The 27,397-nt window shown below is 37.5% G+C and overlaps 2 protein-coding genes across 4 annotated transcripts in view; one reads left to right on the top strand and one right to left on the bottom strand.

Moving 5' to 3' along the window:
* Window positions 1-24,433, bottom strand: part of LOC121414177 (L-cysteine desulfhydrase-like) — a 42,403-nt gene extending 17,970 nt beyond the window's left edge. Inside the window, exons 1-2 of one of the 2 annotated variants that reach the window (XM_041607249.1) lie at window positions 24,394-24,433; window positions 1,103-1,441 (exon numbers count right to left, since the gene is read on the bottom strand). In XM_041607249.1, the coding sequence (XP_041463183.1) occupies window positions 1,103-1,433 (331 nt within the window). In that variant the 5' untranslated portion in view covers window positions 1,434-1,441; window positions 24,394-24,433. Of the gene's footprint in view, window positions 1-1,102; window positions 1,442-24,390 lie in introns of both variants that reach the window. The other variant, XM_041607250.1, reaches the window with a different exon arrangement.
* On the top strand, window positions 9,983-17,888 carry LOC121414178. Of its 2 annotated transcripts, none has more exons than XM_041607251.1 (4): window positions 9,983-10,252; window positions 12,905-13,080; window positions 13,691-13,807; window positions 15,993-17,888. In XM_041607251.1, exons 1-4 carry the CDS (start codon window positions 10,133-10,135, stop codon window positions 16,474-16,476), a joined length of 897 nt encoding a protein of 298 aa, XP_041463185.1. In that variant the 5' UTR covers window positions 9,983-10,132; the 3' UTR covers window positions 16,477-17,888. The 2 variants fall into 2 exon arrangements, with proteins under 2 accessions (XP_041463185.1, XP_041463186.1); XM_041607252.1 differs by lacking the exon at window positions 9,983-10,252 and adding an exon at window positions 11,965-11,998.
* Window positions 24,434-27,397: the final 2,964 nt, after the last annotated feature.

Genomic DNA, 27,397 nt, shown 5'->3' with positions numbered 1-27,397 from the left:
CTTATGAAAAATATGATGGTTTGTGAGGGCACGCAAGAGGATCAAAAATTCATTATGAAATGACTGAGATGGAATAACACAAGTCATAAGAGCCTGCACGTAAACTTTAATGTTGACCTGAAAATGACCTTTGACCTTACCATGTGACCTCCGACTGCAGCATAACATGCCTGTCCCCCAAGTCCATCCACCATCCAAGTTTGGTTGAAAAACGACATACGGTTGCCGAGTTAGGTGTCATAAGAGAGTCTTACATGTAAACTTTAACGTTGACCTGAAAATGACCTTTGACCTTACCATATGACCTCAGACTGCAGCATAACATGCAGGTCCTCCAAGTCCATCTCCTTGCGGAGTTAATAGTCTTGCATGTAAACTTTAACATTAACCTGAAAATGACCTTTGACCTTACCATGTGACCTCCGACTGGAGCATAACATGCCTGTCCCCCAAGTCCATCCACCATCCAAGTTTGGTTGAAAAACGACATACGGTTGCCGAGTTAGGTGTCATAAGAGAGTCTTACATGTAAACTTTAACGTTGACCTGAAAATGACCTTTGACCTTACCATATGACCTCAGACTGCAGCATAACATGCAGGTCCTCCAAAAGCGACATACGGTTGCGGAGTTAAGAGTCTTGCATGCAAACTTTAACCTTGACCGGAAAATGACCTTTGACCTTACCATATGACCTCAGACTGCAGCATAACATGCAGGTCCCCCAAATCCATCTACCATCCAAGTTTGGTTGACTTGCGGTTGCGGAGTTAAGAGTCTTGCATGTAAACTTTAACGTTGACCTGAAAATGACCTTTGACCTTACCATGTGACCTCAGACTGCAGCATAACATGCAGGTCCCCCAAGTCCATCCACCATCCAAGTTTGGTTGGAAAGCGACTTATGGTTGTGGAGTTATGTGTCATTGCAGGTTTGTGACCGACGGACAACATTTGTATCCCTAAGTCTCGCCTTCACCTCTGGTGGGCGAGACAAAAATGATTTAAATGTTATATTTTGTAAATATGTATTAACTATTATTGTAAATACATAAAGATTGAAAGAGGAAAAAAAAAAGAAAACTTCACGATGTATACTTACCAATCTCCTCATGGATAAACTTGAATGAAAATGGCTCTGCACACATATCCAGAAAATTCTTCCTATCATTTTCTCTTGTCAAGTTCTTAAATCGGTCACTTTTGTTAATGATATGATTCAACATAGAAGTTGTAATAACAGCTGTAGCAGGAAGAATTTCACGAAGAGAACGAATCGTGGCTGCAACCGATCTACAATTGTCCATGTGAAGGTGTAGAACATGGCCAATCTTAAGGTTTTGATCCTCTGGGATGGAACCATAAGAGTCCATGAGAAGCTGGCACTTGATTCCTGGCTTTGCTGGACGTGGAGCTGAGCGTTTCTTCTTCATGTTGACAGCTGAGAAATCATGTAATTCTGTTGTTAAATTGTTTGTTTGTTATCAGACTATTTCTACCTAGTACATATATAAATATTCAGTTGAAGATTAAAGAAAAGGAAAAGAGTGGTCTATTTCTTAAAAACAAAAAAGCCCATAACAACCAGAAAAAAAAACAGATATCAAAACTCTAATCAACAACGAAAACAAGACATATGATGAAAGCTCCAAACACTCAGAACAACAGAAACAAAAGTGATAAAAAACTTGTGCAAATCCCATCCCCATGCTCCAGTCAAACACAACCCCCACCTGCATGCACCCCTCACAAAACAAAAAGAAATTAAAAACATGATAATAAAATTTATGAAATAGAGAAAAAATAATGAATACAGGACTTGGCCCATGTGGTAATTAAATATTCTTTCCTCTGAGATTTCATGTATTTTCTTACAAGAGTGAAAAAAGTAAAAAACATAATCTTTGTATACATCTTAATTATTAAAAAGTCAACATTTATGATAATCCCCTTTCAAAAGCTAATCCAGTCTCCAAATAATGACGCATTGATTGAAAAGTTTCCATATTTCATTTTTTTCTGCAAAAGGGTCGAGACGCGAGAGCCGAATTCGAAGTTCCATCTCCCGAAACTTCTGCAGCTTTCGAATCTCAGTTTCCGCAAGGCGAAGGAAGCTTGGTCCCTGCCTGGCCTGAACTCTGGCATGTCTGTATAAACCCAGGCACTCATTCTATGAACAAGCTGATGATCACTCAAGGGTTCATTACCAGCCTGCCTGTGGGGAATCTACAGGTAGGACTATGGTATACCAATGCTGTACACAGCACACAATTAAAAAAAAAATCATTAAAATATCACTTTGTGACGATAACTAATTTCCATACAGTTGCAATTTATTTTTCATTAGTAACTTTGGAGTAATTTTGTATTCATCAGAGCCCTCAAAAACTTGAATTTTCGGCATATTTTTGTGTACACCTTCTATTGGTGGAAAGTAATAGGACAAGACAATTTTTCAATAGATTTTTAATTATGAAAAAATAATTTAAAGAATCAAATTTACTTAAGATTCAAGTTATATGATGGATAGCTGTAATGGAAACCGAGTGTCAACAAATCAAGCATTTGTCCCGGCCAAAGAAAACAAGAAAATAAGTAAAACATTGCCAACTTTATTTCACCACACAGGGAGTAGTTAGAGAGAACAAGGTTATGCCATAACCGGCATAATCGTGATATAGTCCCCAAATCCAAAAGTGGGGATTATTAGATTCACACCTACCAGAACGCATGAAAATCACTTCCTTTCTCCAGAACACAGTCCCCAACTCTCGCACAACAATGTGGCAGAATGATAACACACACAAATGAAACACACAGTATATAAACACTAGGGTTCTCTCCCTAATATATACTCGTGATACAGTCCCCACTCAATGGGAAATCAAGTTCGATTTTCACGGCGGTGGGGACAGTTTAAACAGTATAGTATACTGCATCTTCAGTTTCCAATGTAATGCACTTTACCCATGAATGTAATAATTTTTGATCGCCCACTAATGCCTTCATATGAAGCACAAAAGTGCAAAGTCTTTTTCCAGACCCGGTTAATTAAAAAAATTGTGATATAAGTTCAAAGTCTTTTTTCCAGACCCGGTTGTTTTAAAAAATTGTGATATAAGTTCAAAGTCTTTTTTTCAAGACCAGAGTAAAAAAGTAACAAAGGCCCACATGGAAATATAGCGTAGTCTTTCACCCAGACCCAGATCTTTGAAATAAAAATGAATACTACTACTAATAAATTAATAATAATAATAAATAAATATTTATGTCGAACAACATGGACATATAGTGTAGTCTTTCATCCAGACCTAGTTAAAAAAAATCGTTAAAAACACGACAAGACATTAAACCTCGCAATCTTATCAACATTGAATAGCACGGAAATATGGTGTAGTCTTTGCTCCAGACACAGTTATTTCAAAATAGGAAATCATGGGAAACAAGTTTTAAGATTAAAGTTATGCTTAATTTGTATTTTTAAGAGAACTGGGTGTGGGGTTAAGACAACACTCTAAATCCAAGCATTTTAACTTTTGGGTTTAATTTTGAAGATTGGTCTTATAGCTTTGATGTTTTTTCCAATATTTGTTTATCTTTTAAATAACCAGGTCTATAGACGAAAGACTAGGCATAATACATGTACTCCTGTTATTCCACAGGAATAAGGATGTGACAAAGTCTTATGTTTTTAAGATTGTTTAAATTGATTTTAAATAACCGGATCTGGAGGAAAGAGTATGTTTTAAAACTTGTGTTATTCCACAAGAATAAGAATATGATAGGGTCAAACGTTAGATTTTTTTCATATTTTATGAAAATTGATTAGGTCTGGAATAAAGAAAACGCTCAAAACCTCTTTTTAAAATAGGTTTTTAGGTTGAAGGATTGTTTGGTCTTAGATATTGAGTTTTTCTTATTCTTATTATTACTATTAGCGTTATTCTGGAAAAAAATAACTGGGTCTGGCTGAAAGACTATGCTATAAATATGTCCATGTTATGGGGGGGGCTGTCTTTATAGTTATACTGGCTGAAAGACTATGCTATAAATATGTCCATGTTATGGGGGGGCTGTCTTTATATTGTTGTTGTTGTTATATTATTTATAATTTTGGAATATCGGGGTTTGGAGAAAAGACTAAACTCGATTTTTAATTTTTATTCCACTGGAATATCATTATGGTATCTTAGTTTGGACTTATATTACGATTTTTGAAACAACCGGGTCTGGAAAAAAAACTTTGGACTTTTGTGCTTCATATGAAGGCATTTGTGGGCGATCAAAAATTATTACATTCATGGGTAAAGTGCATTACATTGGAAACTGAAGATGCACAGTAAATCACAATCTTATGGTCATATTTTTACGTATATGTTTGGAAAAAGGAAGGGGCTGAAGTCCTTCCCCCGCACCCCCCCCCATCCCTCCCCCAACTTCCGCAACCATACCCAAATGTGTTTTATCCTTGTCACGTTGCATCGGGAAACTGTCCCCATCCTCTTGTTGAACGAGCACGCTTTGATGTTGTGGGGGGACGGTATCACGAGTATATATACTGTTGGAGCTATCCCCACTGCGTACAAAGCGAACTGTGTATCCCATAGCGTGGGGATGGTATCACGAGTATAGCTATACTGTTGGAACCGTCCCCACTGCGTACAAAGCGAACTGTGTATCCCATAGCGTGGGGACTGGATCACGAGTATACTATACTGTTTAAACTGTCCCCACCGCCGTGAAAATCGAACTTGATTTCCCATTGAGTGGGGACTGTATCACGAGTATATATTAGGGAGAGAACCCTAGTGTTTATATACTGTGTGTTTCATTTGTGTGTGTTATCATTCTGCCACATTGTTGTGCGAGAGTTGGGGACTGTGTTCTGGAGAAAGGAAGTGATTTTCATGCGTTCTGGTAGGTGTGAATCTAATAATCCCCACTTTTGGATTTGGGGACTATATCACGATTATGCCTAATAACCTACATGTACATGTAGACCAAAAGCTTCAGTCTCTGTATTTTGGTTGTTCCGCTGAACTTCGTTGGCTCCACTCACCAATACATAGACTGGAGAACTTGGAGGTCCGTGCAGCCAACGTATTAAGTGAACTAACGTTTTATAGGTCGCGATTTAAAACTGTTTATAAGCGAAATTTACAGTTTCATGGTTTCCATTATCAGGGAAATATGAATAACTTAAGTAACTGCGTACCTTCGACCGAAGTTATTGAAAGAAGATCCTCTGGATGATTGAGAAATCTTTCATCTAAGATATTCTCACCTGAGCTGAGGGTTTTTCTTGCAAGTTGCCATCTTAAATGACATCACTATCGTTATTAACTTTTTTTTTTTTTTTTTTTTTTTTTTTTTTTTTTTTTTTTTTTTTTTTTTTTTTTTTTTTTTTTTTTTAAAACAAGTACACACCTAGTTACAAATAATGCGTGAAGCATTTCCATTTATTTGAATGCAGGATAAAAGAGCACAGGTGTCGTAGCCGGGGATCGAACCCCGGACTTTCCATGTATAGCCAGGCGCCTTAGACCACTCGGCCACGGCACCCTCACATAAACTTTTTAAAAGTTTCGATATATCGAATGTCGTCTGCTACCTGTGATCGTAGCGGTGTTTTGGTACGCTCGCATATGGAGCAAAGCGTATAATATTGAAAGCAATAACGATAACACATTCGTAAATTGTTATCGCCCTCTCCGTTCATTGGTAAATATCTCATACTATATCCTACATAGAGTAAATCCTGTATAGTGATTGGTTCAAGTAGCATCATGTGACCGAATATATTTCAACTATGATGGTGCGTGACGTCAGACCTTGATATATTTTTGGATACATGTATATCGAGGTCTGACGTCATTATTTCACAAAACTGGATATCGAGCTAAACTCTCGGGCACACCGGCCAGTGCGCTCTCTCTCCGGGGCAAGTCCAGTGATGCGTCGGCGCAGGCACTAATCTGCGTTCCGCTGAGCACTATGGCTCGGAGAAAAGTAGGTAATTCAACTCAAGTAACCGGTCTTTGCAAGCTCAGCACATAGATTTTGATTATAAATTATTAAAAGTAGGATATAAAACAAATATACATGTATCAGGTGTTTCATTTAAAAGACTGGCAAAACTACTTTATTTCTCTTGGGGCAAATAGTAATGACCATGCCAACCTCGGATAAATAATTCCACTATACTTTCTCAAAGCCTGATATATTTGTTTAATATTTTTTGGCTGCCATTTTGCGGGTGATTCTCGAGACCAAGAGAAGTAAACATTGGTAACGTACCATTTTCATACCTTTTGATCTATTTCGTGCACATTTAACTATTAAATATTTCAAGATAGAACTTTTGTTGTTTCTAAATCATGAGACTGTTAATTCGATTTAAAAATGTATACTGAAGTCTAGACAGTTTAATTGGCGAATTGGATGAAGTGTTACTGTTAACCCCTGAGAGCTTAAGTTTTTTCTACATGTACGTTAGTGAATAGGGATTGGGGATTATAGTGAAATGTCAGAAATTGTTAAGGAAATCCCCAGAAGCGACGGTTATTCCTGTCTAATCATAACCTTGTTCATAGAATGAGTGAGTTATGATAACCTTGTTCTGTTAAAGGCAGGTTGGCAATTTTTAGCTTATTTTATCTTTTTCTTTGGGGACATCACTCTTTCAATGAACAAGGTTATAATATAACCTTGTTCTCAGTAATATCTCCATGTGTGGCAAAATAAGGGTGGCAATGTTTGGCTAATTTTCTCTTTTTGTGTGGGGCAAATGCTTGATGTTTTTACACTGACAGTTTTCATTACACCTATTATTCATACAACTTGGCTCTTATTCAAATTTGATACTTTACATCATTTTTTTCTTAATTAAAAATAGAGATCAAAATATGAAAATTTTCTTGCCATATTACTTTCCACCAATAGAGGGCGTACACAAAAATATGCCCAAAATTCAAGTTTTTGAGCGCTCTGGTGAATACAAAAATTATTCCCAAGACCAAGTTATTAATGAAAAATAAATTGCAACTGTATGGAAATGAGTAATTTTGGTCACAAAAGTGAGATTTTAATGACTTTTTAAAGTGTGTGCTCTGGACAACATTGGCATACCATAGTCCTACCTGTAGATTCCCCACATGTCTCACGGGCCTAATCACTAGTGGCAGGCCCTAAATATTCATTCGAGCCAACCCATTGCTATTTTTTTTATTTTGATATGGCTGATTGACAAAGTGTATGCATATGATTGTCCATCTAACACTGATTCTATTTTTGGTAATTACTGAACTTCCTTTTCCCTAATTGGGAAGAAATATCACCAATTTTGGACTATATTTTGACTGGCGGAAGGATTACGGCTATTTTGCTGTTTGAGTTGATGAATCTGCTCCCCGACGGTGTCTTCAAACACGCCAATTTATTTTTAAAATGAGCCGGTCGAGGGACCCTTTTCTGGTCAGATATGGATTGCCAGATATAAATCCTATCCACTGGTAGTAAACATTCGACCCCCGAATTTCATCCTTATTTTTTATGAATTTTTTAAAGTGCCAATTTAACACATGAGTCTATGGGGAATGAATTAGGCCTGTGAGACCCACAGCACAGGCAGGGTGGTAGCAGTGAACAAGTGGGGGACATCAGGATTTACCCACTTGTTCACTGCTACCACCCTGCCTGTGGGGAATCTACAGGTAGGACTCACCAGAGCGCTCAAAAACTTGAATTTTGGGCATATTTTTGGGTACGCCCTCTATTGGTGGAAAGTAATATGGCAAGAAAATTTTCATTTTTTATCTCTATTTTTAATTAAGAAAAAAATGATTTAAAGAATCAAATTTAAATAAGAGCCAAGTTGTATGAATAATAGGTGTAATGGAAACTGTCAGTGTAAAAAAAATAAGCATTTGCCCCAAAGAAAAAGAGAAAATAGGCCAAACATTGCCACAATTATTTTGCCACACATGGAGATATAACTGAGAACCACCCATGGGTTCATATCGTCTCGCGAGCGAAGGATTATCAGTCATACGAACGCGACACACCACTACACTTCGAAAATACAGTGGGCTTTTGCCCACATAAAATATCATGTATAAATAAATATTCCACATCCTGCTATGACACTTACCGAATCATTTAGATCCTTCCGTGACTTCTCCTTGAAGTTTCTTTCGAAAAATATGTATATTTTCTTGATCTTTAGTGAAGATTTTACGGAGATAGAAATCAGTCAGCGTTGATATCAATTTTCTCCTGAAGAGGGCGCGCGATTTATATTCATATCAAAGACACGACAAGGGAAAGAATAGGCACCTACAGCTACACTATTTTACACGCATATCGACGCAAGGCATTACGCAAAGTCCGTGAAGTGTCCAATCTTTTCATTGTATAGACTTTGGTATACCGTATACGTATTAGGTCTCACAGGCCTAATTCATTCCCCATCGATGAAATTCGGGGGTCAAATGTTTACTACCAGTGGATAGGATTTATATCTGGCAATCCATATCTGACCAGAAAAGGGTCCCTCGACCGGCTCATTTTAAAAATAAATTGGCGTGTTTGAAGACACCGTCTGGGGGAGCAGATTCATCAACTCAAACAGCAAAATAGCCGTAATCCTTCCGCCAGTCATAATATAGTCCAAAATTGGTGATATTTCTTCCCAATTAGGGAAAAGGAAGTTCAGTAATTACCAAAAATAGAATCAGTGTTAGATGGACAATCATATGCATACACTTTGTCAATCAGCCATATCAAAATAAAAAAAATAGCAATGGGTTGGCTCGAATGAATATCTAGGGCCTGCCACTAGTGATTAGGCCCGTGAGACCTACTAGGTCTCACAGGCCTAATTCATTCCCCATAGACTCATGTGTTAAATTGGCACTTTAAAAAATTCATAAAAAATAAGGATGAAATTCGGGGGTCGAATGTTTACTACCAGTGGATAGGATTTATATCTGGCAATCCATATCTGACCAGAAAAGGGTCCCTCGACCGGCTCATTTTAAAAATAAATTGGCGTGTTTGAAGACACCGTCGGGGGGAGCAGATTCATCAACTCAAACAGCAAAATAGCCGTAATCCTTCCGCCAGTCATAATATAGTCCAAAATTGGTGATATTTCTTCCCAATTAGGGAAAAGGAATCAGTGTTAGATGGACAATCATATGCATACACTTTGTCAATCAGCCATATCAAAATAAAAAAAATAGCAATGGGTTGGCTCGAATGAATATCTAGGGCCTGCCACTAGTGATTAGGCCCGTGAGACCTGTATTGACGTTCGTCAAAGCTTGTACTGCTGGTTTCTTTCCAGGCACGTATATTATTTTCATTTTTTTTTATCAGTCATCTTTTTAAATTAATGCAAATGAGTGTTATCATCACCAATAATAATCATTAATTATGTTTTTTGAAGGCATTTCATTAATTGGTGCCCATAATTAGTAAATTAATCATGAGGATTGCGCATTCAAAGAATTTAGATACAGTTATAAAATTACCGAGGAGCTGAATCAAGGTTGTGAAATTATTAGCGCCACCAACGGGCTTCCTTGTATTTCCGTGGAAGAGACAAGCGAAGTCACTTTCGAGGCCGAGGTAAGCAAAATGTGCTTTTTTTATCGGATTATTATTTTATTATTATTATTATATTCAGCAAAATCTTGCTACTTACCGGCAAGAGCCCCGGTGCGTAGCGAGAAGGAGCTTCGGCAAATATTACTTCAGCAATGAAGCGATGTTTGCCGACTACTTCGAAATCCAGGGTCAAACACGGTCTATTGTACGAGGTTAGTACATACTAACCTCCTACAAGGTAAGCAATGAATTCCAATGCCCGGAGTTAGAAATGAATATTCATTATGAATGACGTATTCTGTAGCGCGCATAATTTTAATAGCGTTGTAGCCATAGAGTTAAATAGCGTTGTAGAGCTAGCTACGTACCGGTACGTACAAAAAAGTATAGGCCTAGGTTACCAGTACTTTAGCCCTATCGATGCCAGTGATGGCTGCACAAGTCCATTTAGGATTGCCCAAATTTTGATGTAAAGCTGGGACCAAATTTCGGCTATGTTTTTACGAAAGAAGCGGTGGAGGAAATGATAAGGCATCATGAGGTGTCAACATTTTCATCGTTTACAATCCAGCAGACGAGATGCACGCCCGCGCTGCCAAAGAAGGGCCAGGAACGGGGCCAGGCCCAGGAACAGGAGATAAAGGTATGATACATGGTACAATATAGGCCTACCAGGGTGACCAGATTTCACAAAATGAAATACGGGACATTTAACAAACGAAGATCAACAAAGAAGCCCACACAAAGTATTAGACTTGTGATAAAAATATATTGAATTGGAAGAGAAGGTGAACGAAAGAATAAAGGAGAAAGAAAAGAGATGATTGAGAAGGAAAGAAAATAAAGGAAAAAATAAAAAATAACAAAGTTAGAATAAAAGAAGGATGAAAAAAATAATAAAAGAGATAAAATATAAGGTTTCCGTCATTCTTTGAAATTAGTATAGAAAGAAAGAAAGAAAAAAAGAAAGAAAGGAAGGGAAGGTGAATAAATATGTATGAAAGACAAAATAAAGGAGAAAATTGAAGGGGGAAAGGTAAGAAAAAGAAGGAGGAAAAAAATAATGAAGGAAATAAACATGTTTCTTTCATTCTTTGAAAGAAAGAAAGAAGAAAACTGGAGGAAGGAAGGGAAAGAAACAAAAGAAAGAATAAGGGAAAAAATAAAGAAAGGAAGAAAGAGCGGAAGGGAAGAATGAAGGGAGGAGAGAACGCAAAAAAGAGAAAATAATGGGAGGAGAGAAAGAACAAAAAAAAAACAGGAGACGAAGAGAGAAGGAAGCCAAGGTATGGTAGTGGATCGTATTACCGAACACTTTTCATGAATTTGATCATATCAAACACATTATTCCAATACAATTCACCAAACTTTCACCATAAATACACAAATACCTACAAAATATAAATATGCAGAAATTTTGCTGAAATTGTTTTTCATTTTTACGACATCAGCTTCCAATCGGACCCCTCTTCGCAAGTGAAATATTTTGGTCACTTGAAAAGGTATCGTATTACCGAACGTGTGTTTTCTATGGGAAAAGTTGGGAAAACAACAAAGTCACTGATGAGCTATTTTGACCATATTTTATTGTTTTGAGGATATAAAGACTTTGAAATTGTGTTTTTGATAATTTTTCATCATTTTTCTATTTAAGTTCCCTTTGGAAGGAAGTTGCAAAGGTTTGAGCGTATTTGATTATTTTCTGACGCATATGATGCGCGCGTTCGGTAATACAAGGCCGGTCGGTAATACAATCACTCACTATAATTATAAGGAAAGAAAGAAGGAAATAAAAAAGGATATTTGATAAAGAAGGAAAGAAAGAAAAATGAACAGAGAGAGAGAAAAGAAAAAGTCTAGGAAAGAAAGAGGAAATAAAGAGATGGAACAAAATTAAAGGGCAAGCAGAAAAGATAGGGTTTTTATAAAAGAAAGAAAAAGGGAAAAGTTCAAACTTCAAGTAAACACAAAAACCCAATCATCTAATAAAAATCATAATTTTATTTGGTGTTTTTTTAAATGTATTTTTAAAACTTAAAAAATAAGATATTTTAGAAATTAATAAAATTTCAAAGTGAAACATATTGTCAAAATTAGAAATTAGGTGAAACATCGCGGCATCGTACACACCAAAACCCAAAATGAAAGCTGAAACAACTAGATCTATGGAAAGTCAATAACTTGTTCCTCCGATTACATCTCCAAATCATTAATCTGAGAATGCATAGTATAATTATAAAAATTTCCCGGCGATTTTGTGATTATTTTGGTGGAAACCTGTTTATCATGTGAGATTGTTTGCACCATTGAGAATTTGCTTCGATCCTCCATGCCTAGCTAGTAGCCTGCCACACACAGGCAGGAGGCCAGTTCGTTTGCAATGTATTGGGTTAGCAACAAATCACCGCAGAACTTGCAAAAGTTTACAGTTATCGATTGAATTGTTGTCCCTGCTTCGTCAGCTGTTGGTTATTTAATAAAATTTCGTCACTTTTAAACTACATTTTGTTCAATATTCTGAAATACGGGACAAATAGGCGTCCCGGGAAGGGTTTGTCGGGACGCCGGGACACATGCAGGAGCAAAATACGGGACAATCCCGGGAAATAAGGGACGTCTGGGGCCCGTTGCATAAAACTTTTTACCTGAGAAAACTCAGGTTGTTTTTACCGGAGTTTTTACCCTGTGCTAAAGTCAATGGCGGAAATCAGACTAACCTTAGTTTTCAGTTTTTACCAGAGTTTTCTTGGGTAAAGAGTTTTATGCAACAGGCTTCTGGTCACCCTGAGGCCTACTATTATTTTTGTGTTAGTGGTACAATATAGGCCTACTATTATTTTTGTGTTAGCAGCTAGTCCGTCCTATTTTGACAGAAAGCCCTTTATACCGCCTCGCCCTTCACTGTATGATACCGGGTGTAACTTATGATATGTGTAGTGTTTAAGGATCATTCTTTTTCTATTATAGATGATGCTAGATGTCTCTTTGTATCAACTGCATGCAGGCGAAACTTCAACTGATATAGCTATTTGAAAAAAAAACAAGTGGAAATTCTTGCAAATCGTGCAAGTTTTTGCGTGCCACTGTGAGCGGCTTTACAGAGTAAAGGAGTTAAACCCTATTGTAAATTTATATTACTAAACAATAAAATCATCAACACAAACTTGTAAGTTATGTGTTGCTATAACATCTGTTTTGGCCAAATCTTTACCATTTACTGACATATTTTCTGGACAAATCAAGTTATTAATTTGATATTGTTAACATTACCAGTGACAATGTTGTTGGTTTACAGGTGGTCCAAGGATATACTGGCAAGATGTTGCAACCAGTAAATTTTCAGTGCCTGCTGCAGCAATCCCTTTTGATGGTATACCATACACCTATGTATCAAAGCTGCTATATGAGTGTCACCATGGGAAGGATTGGAAGGAAAAGCAAAATATTCTCAAGCGAGATCAACGCAAACAGGTATAATTTTTCTTTGTAATGTGGTGTTATTTCCAGTGTGTGATATGGGAGTATTCATCTCATTTTCATATTATTGAATCGGTATGCATCTGAAATTTTAGACTTCTCACAGATATTGCATTTTCTTCAAAGCAGAACTTAATCTGTGTGTCATTGTAATTTATCCATAATTAATGAGCTGGAATTAGTCATTATTTGGAAAACAAAGGGTAGGTCCATCTTTAATTTTAATTTTTTATTTTAAACTTCAGTTCACATGGGATTTTTGTAGGTTAAATATGTTGTCTAGAACAGGTTTACGTGAAACATGAAGAAATTATTCATTTTTAAGGCTGTATTTATAATTTTAGACAACCTCAAATATGCTAATTGGTAATTTTTGTCCAAACTTCGAAAATCCCAATATTTACCACTTTGAAATATTGATATCCAGAACCGCCTGGCTAATTTTAATGATTTTGGTGTCATTTTACTCAGGAATCAAGAGATATATCTATTTCTGCATAGATTACGATGTTACATGAAACTTCAAAATTTCATTGACATTCCTTCTTATATTATTTGAAATTAGTTTGTACATAGATATATGTGCTTGTTGCTGTCCTTACAGGTGGGAGAACATGGCTATGTTGGCACTAAATCCAGGAGACTCATCCAACCTACAAAGAAATAGAATTGTCCAGCAAAACTTATTGTCAAGGAAGTTTTTAAATATCCAGATTTCAAGGTTTGTACTGGTTCTGATTTATCATAATAATACACTGTGAAAAAATTGGGCAATATTTTACCCAATATTTTGCCCAACGTTGGGCCGATAGTCAACCCTACCAACTACTGGGCAATATTTTACCCAACGTTGTTGGGGCATTAATGTGCCCAACTGTTGGGTAATATTTTGAACTACATTTTGGGGGACATTAATTTGCCCAACTTTTTAATAAAGTTATTAACCCAACATCTGGGCAAGGCCTACACTCACTTCGTGTACCTGGTCCGTGTCGATCCGGAGACCTTATCCGAAAGTGCTTTGCATGCACAATAACGCTGCATACAAGTGCAAGTGCATATCTCAAGTGAGTGAAGCAAAAACAAAACAGCGTCAGATATATGTCATGTATGTAGGCCTATTCTGACAAATTCCTTACAAATTATGCTTAACGTAAAGTCCAAAATAAAAAAATTAAAAAAACGTTTAAGCAACTCATCTATGAAAGATTCAGCGAGGCTCCCCAGCCCCCAGTCATCTAGAAGCTCCTCCATATCTTATCGACCGTGTGTAGCATGCTGCAAGCGCAACTCGTGATCGTAAAGTTTCGCAACATTTACCACTCAGCAGGGCAATTACTAGCCCAACAATTGGACATCTGTATTTTGGCAGCGGCAGAGTAAAAATTTGCCTAAGTATTGGGCACATAATGCCCAACAAAACAATAACCAACGTATATATTACCCAACAAAAAAATGACCAACGTAAATTTACTCTTTTTTTTCACAGTGTATACAAGCAAAATAGCCAAACACTCTACATGTCAGTCTCATATAGCAGTATCAAATTTTACTCAAATTGGGTGCTTTGTTTGCAAATTATCCCCAAAGCATCCAAGTTACAAAGTTTAAAGGGGGGGGGGGGGCTTTGAGTACTGGTCATCCAGTAGCAACAGAAGGCAAAAATATAAGGTCATTCAGTAGCAAAAGATAAGAAAAGGGGGCCATTGAGTACATGGCAATTTGAAGAAAAGTGGGGTCTATCCGAAGGCACATCATGCGTATCCACCATGGAAGTGCCCCCCCCCCTTATGTAACACTTCATTAAAGGGCTCGATATTGCATATATATCACCGTCCCAATCATAGATAATGAGTAAGACTTTGCTTAAGTCAAAATATCAGGGGTGGTATTCTGAGGTCATTTTATCTTTAAAATATTTTATTTTATCTCTTAAAATGAAGTTGGTATTCTGAGACGAGATTTTATCTCTCAGATGAAATTTTAGTTTTTATCTTGCGTATAAATTTTATCTTGCGTGTCTACAGATGATACGCAACAGAACAATGCCTGAGTACACATACCCATCGCGTATCTGGCCATTGCAACGCAGATGATGTGCTTGCGCCCACGTTACTTTGAAGAAAAAATAAAATAAACTTAAAAGAGGGTAGAGGCTATTTTATCTCTGTGACGTTGATTTCACCAGTATTTCTAGGTAAATTAACCCAAATGATGACATGAAAATGAAGAAAAATTATACATTTATTGAGAATAACACCTTAACGTTGTTCCTGTACAATCAGAGAGTATTTCCTAAGACTTTTCTTTACTAATATTGTCTTTGAAATGATGTTTGAAAAGATGCGATATAGACTTCGAAAAAAGATGAGAGTATTGTCATTTTTGTTAAAAAGAAATCTCCGTAAAGACGCGCAAGCGTATAGTGCAAGCGCATTTGAAGTCAATAAATTGACGCAATCTGGCCCCTTTGCCACACCTCCTGGCGGAATGGATTTCAATTGGTTGAGTGATATGAGAGAGCTATAAAAGCGTGTTTCTAATTGGATATTGATTAAAAAAAAATAGGTGTGTCTTACAGAGATAAAATGAAGATAAAATGGTTCTCAGAATACCGATTCGGAGAGATTTTAAGGGTATTTTATCTCACTGATTTTAACGGAGATAAAATATTTTATTTTATCTGAGATAAAATGGATCTCAGAATACCACCCCAGGGCATTTTTGCTCAATTTGAAGATTACCTGGAAAATTCGCAAGTATTAATCAAGTGTAATATTTATATCCACACATGCAAATCTGCAAAGTTGGGCCTAGTTTACAAATATCAGAAGAATCTTGTATCAGAACCAGTTGAGAAGCAACATTTTATTTTTTATATTATTGTTCGCTTTTTCCCTTTACAGGTACAGGAGGAATAACCTGAAAGCGTCTTCCAAGTCAAGAAAGTTTAGTACAGATATTCCTGACTACCTACACAACCGTCCCTTGTCTGTTATAAAGTTCTGCATGGACCAATTAGAGAGTAGCAAACAAGTAAGAAAGGCAGATGTAAGAACAGGGGATGCACCAAATAGTTACAAGGTACAGAGTATCAGTAGACAAACTGCATTCTACAATGTTAGTTTTGACAAACCAGCATGTGATTGTTTCACGTGGAGACGAAACGGGATCCCATGTAAACATTTCTTTGCAGTATTTACACACACAAATTCCAAATGGCAAGATCTACCAGAATCATATAGGTCGTCCCCATTCCTAATCATTGATGTCCCAGATGATATCATCCCAAAAATGGGGACATGTCATGATTTTATTTCATGTTCAATAAATATGGTCTTGCAGTATTTTTCCATGAATCGGGAAGAAAGTCTTGCACGAGAACCTTGACCATTTTACTCAATGGTAACTTATACTTTGTCCGTATGTATTCATCTTTGAATGAACGGTTCTGGCACTCTATGCCATTATTAGTGTTCACACTCAATAACAGACGTTGCTGCCGAAATGCCCACGCCCATCTCTGTGTATAAAACAAAAGTATATGCCATTGTTACATTTTACAATACTGCAAAGCAAAGAGATATTTGCTGAAAGGAAATGTGACTTTCAGAATCTGTGGTTTTTGGTGGCATTTAAATTTCACTAATTGCATCAGCACGCCATTGAAATCAATGAACATTATTAATATTAGAAGCAAATTAATTTTGCGATTATGGGGTATTAGCGAAATTACATTGCTAGCAACTTTTTCAAAGTAGAGTGCTGAGATAAACATCTTCAGGGTTGACAATGACAGTTAATTGTAAAAGATAAGTAGTTAACTCCATCTGAGGCATCCTTTAAATGGGCAATGTGTATTTCTATGTAGTTGTTTTAATTGCAACATATTTTTTTATATAATCTTTTGAGACTGCTTGAAAACACTACAATATCCATAACCACGTAACTACAAAAAATTAAGACTGTGGATGAACGTGCCCAAAAGGTATCAAATGTACCCACAGGCGAAGGTTTATTTGAAAGAAATAATTCTTAATGAATTAAGGTGGTGCTACTGGCTAAGTCAGAACGTACATTTCTTGTATATCAGAAAGTAGTTCTTGATCTTGAGTCTCATAACTGAAAGTTTATTCACATGCATATCAGGTTGTTTGGTAGTATGCAAGTCTGGAATATGAAATTGTTGCATCTAGCTGTCCGTAAAAATTGTATTTCCAAAAAAACCTAACCGAGACCCATACAACATATATCTTATGCAAGAAATCTAAAGATTTGATTAGCCAATATGAAAGTAAGTGAAACATACACCTTTAAGTTGATAATAATATCTGTATTTACAACATTTTCTGTGGATTATTACCTACAAACTACATATTCTTCTATTTGTAAAAGGGCCTTTTTTAAAACCCTTTGCTTTGTTCACTGTCTTGGATCTGTCAATCATTTGCTCATACATTATAAAGCTCCTATATGTGTTGAAGAATGATAAATGTTTCAAGATGTGATTGATGTGGAGTTTTACATGAAACAGAAGCAAAATTGTTTGTAACTCCAAGCAAAAGCCTGATACATGTATTACGAGATAGTAATCAGCATTTAGTATATAGTTTTCATTACTCTATACTATACTTAAAATACAAGTCTGAAAGTCAGCACATATTGATAAAGGCTAGCTGAATTGTAGTCAGTCTTTCACATTTGAACGCGTGTTTTACATAAAATATGATTTTGATTTACATGCTGTATTTGTAAGTCTTTTCTGTATGATTGTGTTATTAAAACTATATTTTGTCATCCTATATGAATATGTAAAGTGTCATTTTTTTTTCATTTTTATATCAAAAGTTCCAAGATTTATTTTTCCATGAAAAAATTAAAAACACAATATATATTATATACAAAGACTATTAAACCACATAAGAATTCATGTTTCAATGGTAATTAATCAATAAACAAATTGAAGAGCGATCTTTCTATCTATTTGAAGCTAATGTTTTATCATTTTCACTGACCATGCTTATTAATGCTATTTTTGTTACATTTACATGTCTCTTTCTGGTGTACTTTTTATTTCAAGCTACAATGAGACAAATGTATGTTTCTCTAAGGTTTTTCAAAATACCACATACAGGGAGAACGGTTCTGAAGGGGGCACACTAGTAATTCAGCTCCCATATGGTTTACACGTAAATGTATGGTAATATAACGTCCGATTTCAAGCCTTTTGGGCAATGTTTACCAGCTGTGACACCTATCAATGTATCCAGAAAAGATGAAATTTTAACATATATCTCGATGTTGGGGGTTTATGTGATTAGATTTTGCGCTAAGGGCCACCAAAGAGCTATATTGTAAGTCTTGAGGCCTTTTCAAGACCCTGGGTGGGCCACTTACATTGGCGAGTGGATATGCGCGACCAAAAAAACACGTAAAAAGGATGTCTTTTTCACGATAGGTCACGTTACGTACGTAACGTGATAAGGGTGTCAAAAACACAAAAATAATGAAAAAAGGGTATCTATTTCGCTAGGAAAATTACGTGTATAGGGTCGAATATGCGGGGATGATAAAACAAAATTGAAATATGTTTTATAAAGGATGTCCTTTTTTGCCCCAAAACTTCGTGTTTAGAGTCTGATTTGCGCGAGGTGTAGAAGGTGGGGTCGTACTAAACCAAAAAAGGTAAAGCCGACGTACGACCGAAGGACCCGTAACAATAAAACATTCCTGTACTTGTTTAGGGGTTCATTTCAGGGAATATTACCAATAGTATCATTTTGTTTCCAATACTTGTTAAGGGTAGGCTTTCACACGCCAATACTTGTTAAGGGGTGCATTTTCAGAAAATGGAAATTACGTGTTTAGGGTGCTTTTCGAGACCCCCATGGTCGCGCATGTCCACTCGTGAATGGAAGTGCCCCCCCCCCCGTCCAGGTCTCAGGTAACGCGTGTGGTTACCCGTTAACCCTGTTACCTCCCCTCCCCAGGCCACTACACTGCACATCCACAGGCTTAGGAAGATTTAACATTCCCCCACGGCCGGTGGTCCAGGGGCAAAACTTGCACCAGTTGGAGTCAAGGATTCGCCAGAGGGCTTCTACACTCTTTGAAAGAGAGGCCATTGCCGGGGGTAAAATCCTTTTTTTAAATACCCATTGGCATTGACTAGTGGGTCCAGTGGTACAGCCCTGATCCCCCTCCCCCCCCAAAAAAAAGGTTTTACTGCATTTACTTTTTTGTGGGGTATGCCTATATGAAATCCTGGCGGTGGAGTTAGAGGGAGCCCTCCCCCCTCCCCACATGCTAGATAGCCGGGTTTTTACAGCAAAAGGGAGCCTTGAGGCTCCATTGGGTCGATGGGGATAAGCCCAACGAAGCTTTAGGTTTACTGTGTTGTGGGGTTATATAATAGGGCCTATGGGTCGATCCACAGCTTGTTATGGGGTCATTGAACCCTGGGGGAGGGGGCACCGTGAGCCCTTAACTAGGGTCGAATGCATCACTTTTATATGGGATTAGCCTATATAAAAACCTAGGGGTGGAGCCCCCTCCACCCCCAAGCCATCCGGGTTTAAAAATATTTGTGGTAATTAACAGCCCCCACCCCCCCCCCCCCTCCCTTCCTATAGCCAATGCACCTGATCAACTTGAAGCCTAGTGGTACCAAGTCTCAGCTCAGGCTCTGATACCTAAGGCTAAGACTAGTTCTGGCTCAGTAGCCTACTAAGTAGGTCTAGCTGCTATTTAGGCCTATCTCTCAAACTTGACCCTCAGCTCAAGGGTATACCCACTCATTCAATGAACAAGGTTATAATATAACCTTGTTCTCGGTTATATCTCCATGTGTGGCAAAATAAGGGTGGCAATGTTTGGCTTATTTTTCTCTTTTTATTTGGGGCAAATGCTTAGTAATTTTCTTACACTGACATTATTCATTAAACCTATTATTAATACTACTTGGCTCTTATTTCAATTTGATTCTTTAAATCATTTTTTCCTAATTAAAAATAGAGAAAAAAAATTAAAAGACCCCGTACGTATTTTACCCTTTTAGTCAGTTCCTTAGACCCCCATTTCAGAGTTTTGTGAGGCACACCCCATCAAAAAATCATTTGAGTGCCCCCCCCCCCCCCGGCCTACCGAGATCGAGAAGACTGAAATTAAAATAAGTACCCAATATAAGTTCTCTACACCGTTCTTCCAAAACGAGTTCTCTTTGGCACCACATAATCACGTCTCTCTACGTAACGCGTACAACGCTATCAAATTACGCGCGCTACAGAATACGTCATTCATAATGAATATTCATTTCTAACTCCGGGCATTGGAATTCATTGCTTACGAGAAGGTACCTCGTACAATGGGGACGGGACAACTCGGACCACGGGACATCTCGGACCGCGGGCCGAGTTGTCCCACCCATTACGAGATTTTTTTTCCACAGGTTTGCGTCTATTTTTCCGTCATTTCGCAATTTCTTGTAAAGATTTTCTAGAGATATGGTCTCATGGTAATGTTCTTCACTTTTTATTACTTTTTTTTCGCTGAAATAAAAAAAAAGTGTAATTTTAGGCGTTTTTCGACAGCTCGCGATTCCCATAGGCGCGCGTGTATTAACTGTGTCGGTGCTCGGCTCGGCCCCGCTCAACAACTGACTTGATTTTGTGATCATTTCTCCTCAAATTACCACTTTTATCGCAGAAGATGGACTTTGTTGTATTCCATTAACTCCATTTTCTCATCAAAAGAATAAAATTTGGTGTATTTGCACGATTTTGTTATAGTTTTTCACCTTTTCTCTCTGGTCGCAAGAGACGAACAACCGATGAACGTTCCGCTGCTCTTCATCGCAATTCTACGTAGCTCGGCCGCCCAAACTGGCGGGGTGGGATTCAGCCCGAATCCACAATGGAAGTGGGCGTGCACAGTCAGAGCTGAGCTTGACTGAGTGACAGAGAATCAACTAGAGCAAGCTTGGCAGTGATAGGCTCTGCTTTTTATTTTTTTTCTAAATAAATATATATGTATTTTTTTATTTTGTCTATATTGAATTTGATTTTCCTTGTGTAGATTTGAGATCGTAATAATTTAATATGCTTCAATTTCTTTGATAGCTGTGCCTGTGAGTTGCCCCCAAAATACTTAAATTGGATGGGGGCTCGGGGCGATTCACACTCCTGCCCCCGAAATATGAAAAAAATATTCGCGGTCTAGATGTGTGGGCATGCCAGGCTGAGGGTAACCATCAATAAAAAAAACGTTATATTTGGGGGCTTATGAGAAATGTTTTATTTTGGGGCTTAATTTTTAATCAAATTATCATTTTTTGGCCTTTTCATTTTTTTTTATACATTTTCATATTGAGATTCCATGGTGTTGAGAGCTGAGTTTTAATAATTATTATGCTTCAATTTCTTTTCAGTGGTCTGAATGTGACAGTGGTGTGGAATGTTTGAGTCACACAAAAAAATATTTTTTACGTGGGTGGGGGCTTGAGGTGATTTCACTCCTGTCCCCAAAGTGTGAAAAAAATATTTGGGGTGTAGCTGTGTGGGCATGCTAGACTGAGGGTAGCTATCACTAAAAATGTTTCATTTGGGGGCTTAATTTTTTCTTAAATTAATTATTTTTAGGTCTATTTTTTATATATATTTTATTCTTCAAACTTAGTTTCCCTGGTGTAGAGCTGAGATTTCAATTGCAATAATTAATGTGCTTCAATTTGGGGGCGTACGTAGGGGGTGGTTACAGGCGTTCAATCACCATAATTTTTTTTTTATATACCATCACCCGGCACCCCTAATTTTTGTTTGTTTGCTTAACAATTTTTGGGGGAGGAAATGACCTAAAATTGGTGGTAAAGACCTTTTTTTTTCTTTGGTTGATAAACATTTCATTCAGCTTGAATCCCGGCCCCTCCCTTTTAAAAAATCCTGCGTATGCTACTGCTTCAATTTCTTTGACTTTGTTGTGTGGAAGTTTGAGTCACGGAAAAAATATACGTGGATGGGGGGCTCGGAGCATTTTCACTCCTGCCCCCGAAATGTGAAAATGTTGTAGGTGTTTTATTTGGGGGCTTAATTTTAATTAACTTATTTTTATACAGGATTTAAAATCGAATGTGCCCCTTTCCATTCTTTGTTTTTCCCCGATTTACTTTCCTTAATTTACTTACCAAATAGAACACCTACAACATTTTCACATTTCGGGGGCAGGAGTGAAAATGCTCCGAGCCCCCCATCCACGTATATTTTTTCCGTGACTCAAACTTCCACACAACAAAGTCAAAGAAATTGAAGCAGTAGCATACGCAGGATTTTTTAAAAGGGAGGGGCCGGGATTCAAGCTGAATGAAATGTTTATCAACCAAAGAAAAAAAAAGGTCTTTACCACCAATTTTAGGTCATTTCCTCCCCCAAAAATTGTTAAGCAAACAAACAAAAATTAGGGGTGCCGGGTGATGGTATATAAAAAAAAAATTATGGTGATTGAACGCCTGTAACCACCCCCTACGTACGCCCCCAAATTGAAGCACATTAATTATTGCAATTGAAATCTCAGCTCTACACCAGGGAAACTAAGTTTGAAGAATAAAATATATATAAAAAATAGACCTAAAAATAATTAATTTAAGAAAAAATTAAGCCCCCAAATGAAACATTTTTAGTGATAGCTACCCTCAGTCTAGCATGCCCACACAGCTACACCCCAAATATTTTTTTCACACTTTGGGGACAGGAGTGAAATCACCTCAAGCCCCCACCCACGTAAAAAATATTTTTTTGTGTGACTCAAACATTCCACACCACTGTCACATTCAGACCACTGAAAAGAAATTGAAGCATAATAATTATTAAAACTCAGCTCTCAACACCATGGAATCTCAATATGAAAATGTATAAAAAAAAATGAAAAGGCCAAAAAATGATAATTTGATTAAAAATTAAGCCCCAAAATAAAACATTTCTCATAAGCCCCCAAATATAACGTTTTTTTTATTGATGGTTACCCTCAGCCTGGCATGCCCACACATCTAGACCGCGAATATTTTTTTCATATTTCGGGGGCAGGAGTGTGAATCGCCCCGAGCCCCCATCCAATTTAAGTATTTTGGGGGCAACTCACAGGCACAGCTATCAAAGAAATTGAAGCATATTAAATTATTACGATCTCAAATCTACACAAGGAAAATCAAATTCAATATAGACAAAATAAAAAAAATACATATATATTTATTTAGAAAAAAAATAAAAAGCAGAGCCTATCACTGCCAAGCTTGCTCTAGTTGATTCTCTGTCACTCAGTCAAGCTCAGCTCTGACTGTGCACGCCCACTTCCATTGTGGATTCGGGCTGAATCCCACCCCGCCAGTTTGGGCGGCCGAGCTACGTAGAATTGCGATGAAGAGCAGCGGAACGTTCATCGGTTGTTCGTCTCTTGCGACCAGAGAGAAAAGGTGAAAAACTATAACAAAATCGTGCAAATACACCAAATTTTATTCTTTTGATGAGAAAATGGAGTTAATGGAATACAACAAAGTCCATCTTCTGCGATAAAAGTGGTAATTTGAGGAGAAATGATCACAAAATCAAGTCAGTTGTTGAGCGGGGCCGAGCCGAGCACCGACACAGTTAATACACGCGCGCCTATGGGAATCGCGAGCTGTCGAAAAACGCCTAAAATTACACTTTTTTTTTATTTCAGCGAAAAAAAAGTAATAAAAAGTGAAGAACATTACCATGAGACCATATCTCTAGAAAATCTTTACAAGAAATTGCGAAATGACGGAAAAATAGACGCAAACCTGTGGAAAAAAAATCTCGTAATGGGTGGGACAACTCGGCCCGCGGTCCGAGATGTCCCGTGGTCCGAGTTGTCCCTGATTCCGTACAATGTGTGAGTGACTGAGAACAAGGTTATATTATAACCTTGTTCATTGAATGTGTGGATTTACCCAGTGATTGCAGATTTGCACCCGACCATCTCAGAATTTGTTGTGAATTGGTACACATAAAATTCACAATGGCCCACGCACAAAACAAAAAAATTATTCAAACCAATTCCCCAGACATGCCAGAGGCAGGATGCTAGTGAGCCCAGAGTGTCGAGTGTAACCCAGGGAACTCCGCCCTGCTTCACGGGCCGGAGCTCCCTGGATTGTCTGGTCTGGAGCTGGCGCGGATGCCCAATGCAATGCGACCATCGCATCGGCCATATTCATGAGGATTTTTTGTAGGCCTACGCTAAAATACCTGATATTGATACTAACTATGGGCAAACATATTAAAAGGCAATACTTACTACTTCTTCCATGCAGGCTTATCGTTACGTATTAAAATACGGTTTTCACGCCATCACATTTGCTTATCATCAGTATCATGGCTCAACGACGTATACGTAGCTAGTTTCAGTTCAGTCTAGTCAGTCGAGCGCTATCACACAATGTTCGACGGTAGAGGGGGGGGGGGGAGAAAAGATAAAGGGTACCTCGACCATAAAAACGCACTTAGTCCAGGCCCTGGGGCCGCGGAACCGGGGCTTGAACAGCCCCCACTCTTTTCCAAAACCGTGTAAAAAACTGTAAAAATGGCCACATGATTGTGATTTTTAGCACGGTCAGCCCCCGCCCACTTTGAAAACCGTTCCGCGGCCCCCCTTATAAAAAAAATTGAATGGTATACCATTGACTACCATTTATCATACACCATTGATATACCATTGGAATACCATTCGCACAGCACCCACCATACACCAATGGTATACCATTCAAGCCTCAATGGTATACCATTCAAACTAATTTAAATAATTCGGACCTTACTATTACCATATTCATGAGCACCATTTACCATTCATATACCATTGATCAAACACCATTCACCATTGATCTACCATATGGCCACTATAGACAGGTTTACCATTGACCACCATTCACCATTCAGCCACCATTCACTGGCCTACCATTTACCATTCAGCCACCATTCACTGGACACCATTGGCCTACCAATTACCTTACACCATTCACCATACACCATTCATGTACCATTCACCATTCGTGTACCATTCACCATTCGTGTACAATTCACCATCCGCGTACCATTCATCATACACCATTCACTACACCATTCGCGTACCATTCGCCGTACACCATTCGTGTACCATTCACTGCTCACCATACACCATTCAACTACCATTCGTCGTACACCATTCACGTACCATTCACCGCTCACCATACACCATTCAACTACCATTCATCGTACACCACACACCATTCACCATTGATTGACCATTCACTTTACACCATTCTACCATACACCGTATACCATTGACCTACCATTTACAGTACACCATTGGCCTACCATACACCATTGAACTACTATTCACCGTACACCATAGGCTTACCATACACCATTGGCTTACCATACACCGTACACCATTGACCTACCATTTACCATACAACACTGTCATACACACTATACTATTAGTCAACCATTCAAATAACACCATTGGTCATACACTATAGACCACAAGTTCAATGGTAGACCAATGGTTTACACTGAATGGTAGACAGTAGAACAACGATGTGCAATGTATAGTAGGCCAATAAAGTACAGTGAATGGTAGACCATTGGTGAACAGCATATCTCTGGGGTTAGTGGTAGGCTTAATAATGGAATAAGTATACACAAGAAAAAAAATGAAAACAGTTACTTATTTCAAGAACGTCAATAAAATGTTTTTACTATAAGAAGTTTAAGTACAGCATAAATGGCACAGAGTATTCACAAGTATAGACTTTATAATTAAAGCACATAAGTTATTAATATATATGACTTAGCTACTCGTTGATATCTATACTCTGTCAATCTTGTTATCTAAAAGTAAACATGCATCAAGACAGAGTTTGATTGAAAAACACAACAAATGAAGGCTAACATTTCCAAGAATAAACCTGTTCTCTCATATTGCTTTTTACATGGATTGAGTACTTGGCAAAACCACTGTTCTGCATACAAACCTGATACTTGTAATACAATAAACTTGATGTTAAATCTGTTGTGTGTAATTGCTTTCAACGACATTAATAAACATTTTTTTACTAATAAGTTCAAGTACAAAAGAGTATTGACAGGTATGGCATAAAAGCACCATATTATGAATACATGTGACTGTGCGACTCCACAAGAGATCAATGATTGCACTCCACATGAATATTATGTTAATCTTCCTATAAACAAATTTACATGTAAGACAGAGTTTGGACAACAAACTAATGAACACCAAATTTCGAAGATTAAACTCAAAATGTGTGATAGCCTTCACATGGCCAAATGAATAAAGGGTACCACACCTAGAAGAAATGAAATATCCCCAAAAGGGGGGAAAATAGTACTCCCAAATTGGTCTCTTTTTTCTTTTCACCTAAAAAGATATATCAATGGCATGTTTCTACATAGAATTGTTAAAAGGTATTACCCGCCTAAGTATCCAGAATCCCTGATAACTTTCCTGTAGAAACAGACGCGATGCGGTTTATTGATAAATTGCATCGCGCAAAATACGGTTTCTCATAACCATCTCTCTGAGAGGTGGTTATTGCCATGTTAATCCGTTTAACTTTTCTGTAAAAACACGGGGCAAAATAGCATACGTGTCTGGCTTAAGTGCTTGAACCAAGAAGTGCGATCTCACAGTAAACATATATTCTGGCCGTTTTTTATCTCGCCAGCTGATCGCGAAACGTGTACCTGCTACAATGAGTGAGATCTACCATGAATTTTGAAAATTTTCCTAACGAGATGCAATTTTTGACATACCAAAATGCAATGTGAGGTTATAGGTTGAATTTTCCGATTTCCACCGTATTTGCGACGCGAAATGCAAGTTAATCAGATTATTCAGTCTGTAGAAACAGGTTGGTTTAAGAACGATAAGGTTATTCAAGTCCGGAAAAGATAAACTGTTTTTAATGTAGAAACACGCCAAAAGTTTATCATAAATACAATAATGATACATTAAGAAATAAATAATATATCACACATAGAAAAAAATATAATGAAAATAAGGAAAGAAAATTATTCAATTTGGAACACTAAAAAACAGAAGAAAAATAGAGACCTTTTTTGCAAAATATATAGAAAATAATATATACAAGATACCAACTTATTTCTTTTCTGTCTATTTTTGTTGTGTTAAATATGTGTGAGAAAGATTATTGTCTTACACAGTAAATTAGTAGTCAATCGTAATTCGAGTCCGGAAAAGATAAACCGTTTTTAATGATTTACTGTAGAAACACGCCAAAAGTTTA

Source organism: Lytechinus variegatus, chromosome 4, assembly GCF_018143015.1.
Source record: "Lytechinus variegatus isolate NC3 chromosome 4, Lvar_3.0, whole genome shotgun sequence".
In the NCBI taxonomy this organism is placed as follows: Eukaryota; Metazoa; Echinodermata; class Echinoidea; order Temnopleuroida; family Toxopneustidae; genus Lytechinus; species Lytechinus variegatus.
This window is presented reverse-complemented; position numbering and strand designations above follow the sequence as displayed.

What these genes read in the sequence shown, in the direction of transcription:
- LOC121414178 (XM_041607251.1), top strand. Translation starts at nt 10,133, where the DNA reads ATGATAAGGCATCATGAGGTGTCAACATTTTCATCGTTTACAATCCAG. An exon ending in AGCGAGATCAACGCAAACAG is followed by an intron (nt 13,081 to 13,690) that starts GTATAATTTTTC and finishes CTGTCCTTACAG; the next exon opens with GTGGGAGAACATGGCTATGT. An exon ending in TTAAATATCCAGATTTCAAG is followed by an intron (nt 13,808 to 15,992) that starts GTTTGTACTGGT and finishes TTCCCTTTACAG; the next exon opens with GTACAGGAGGAATAACCTGA.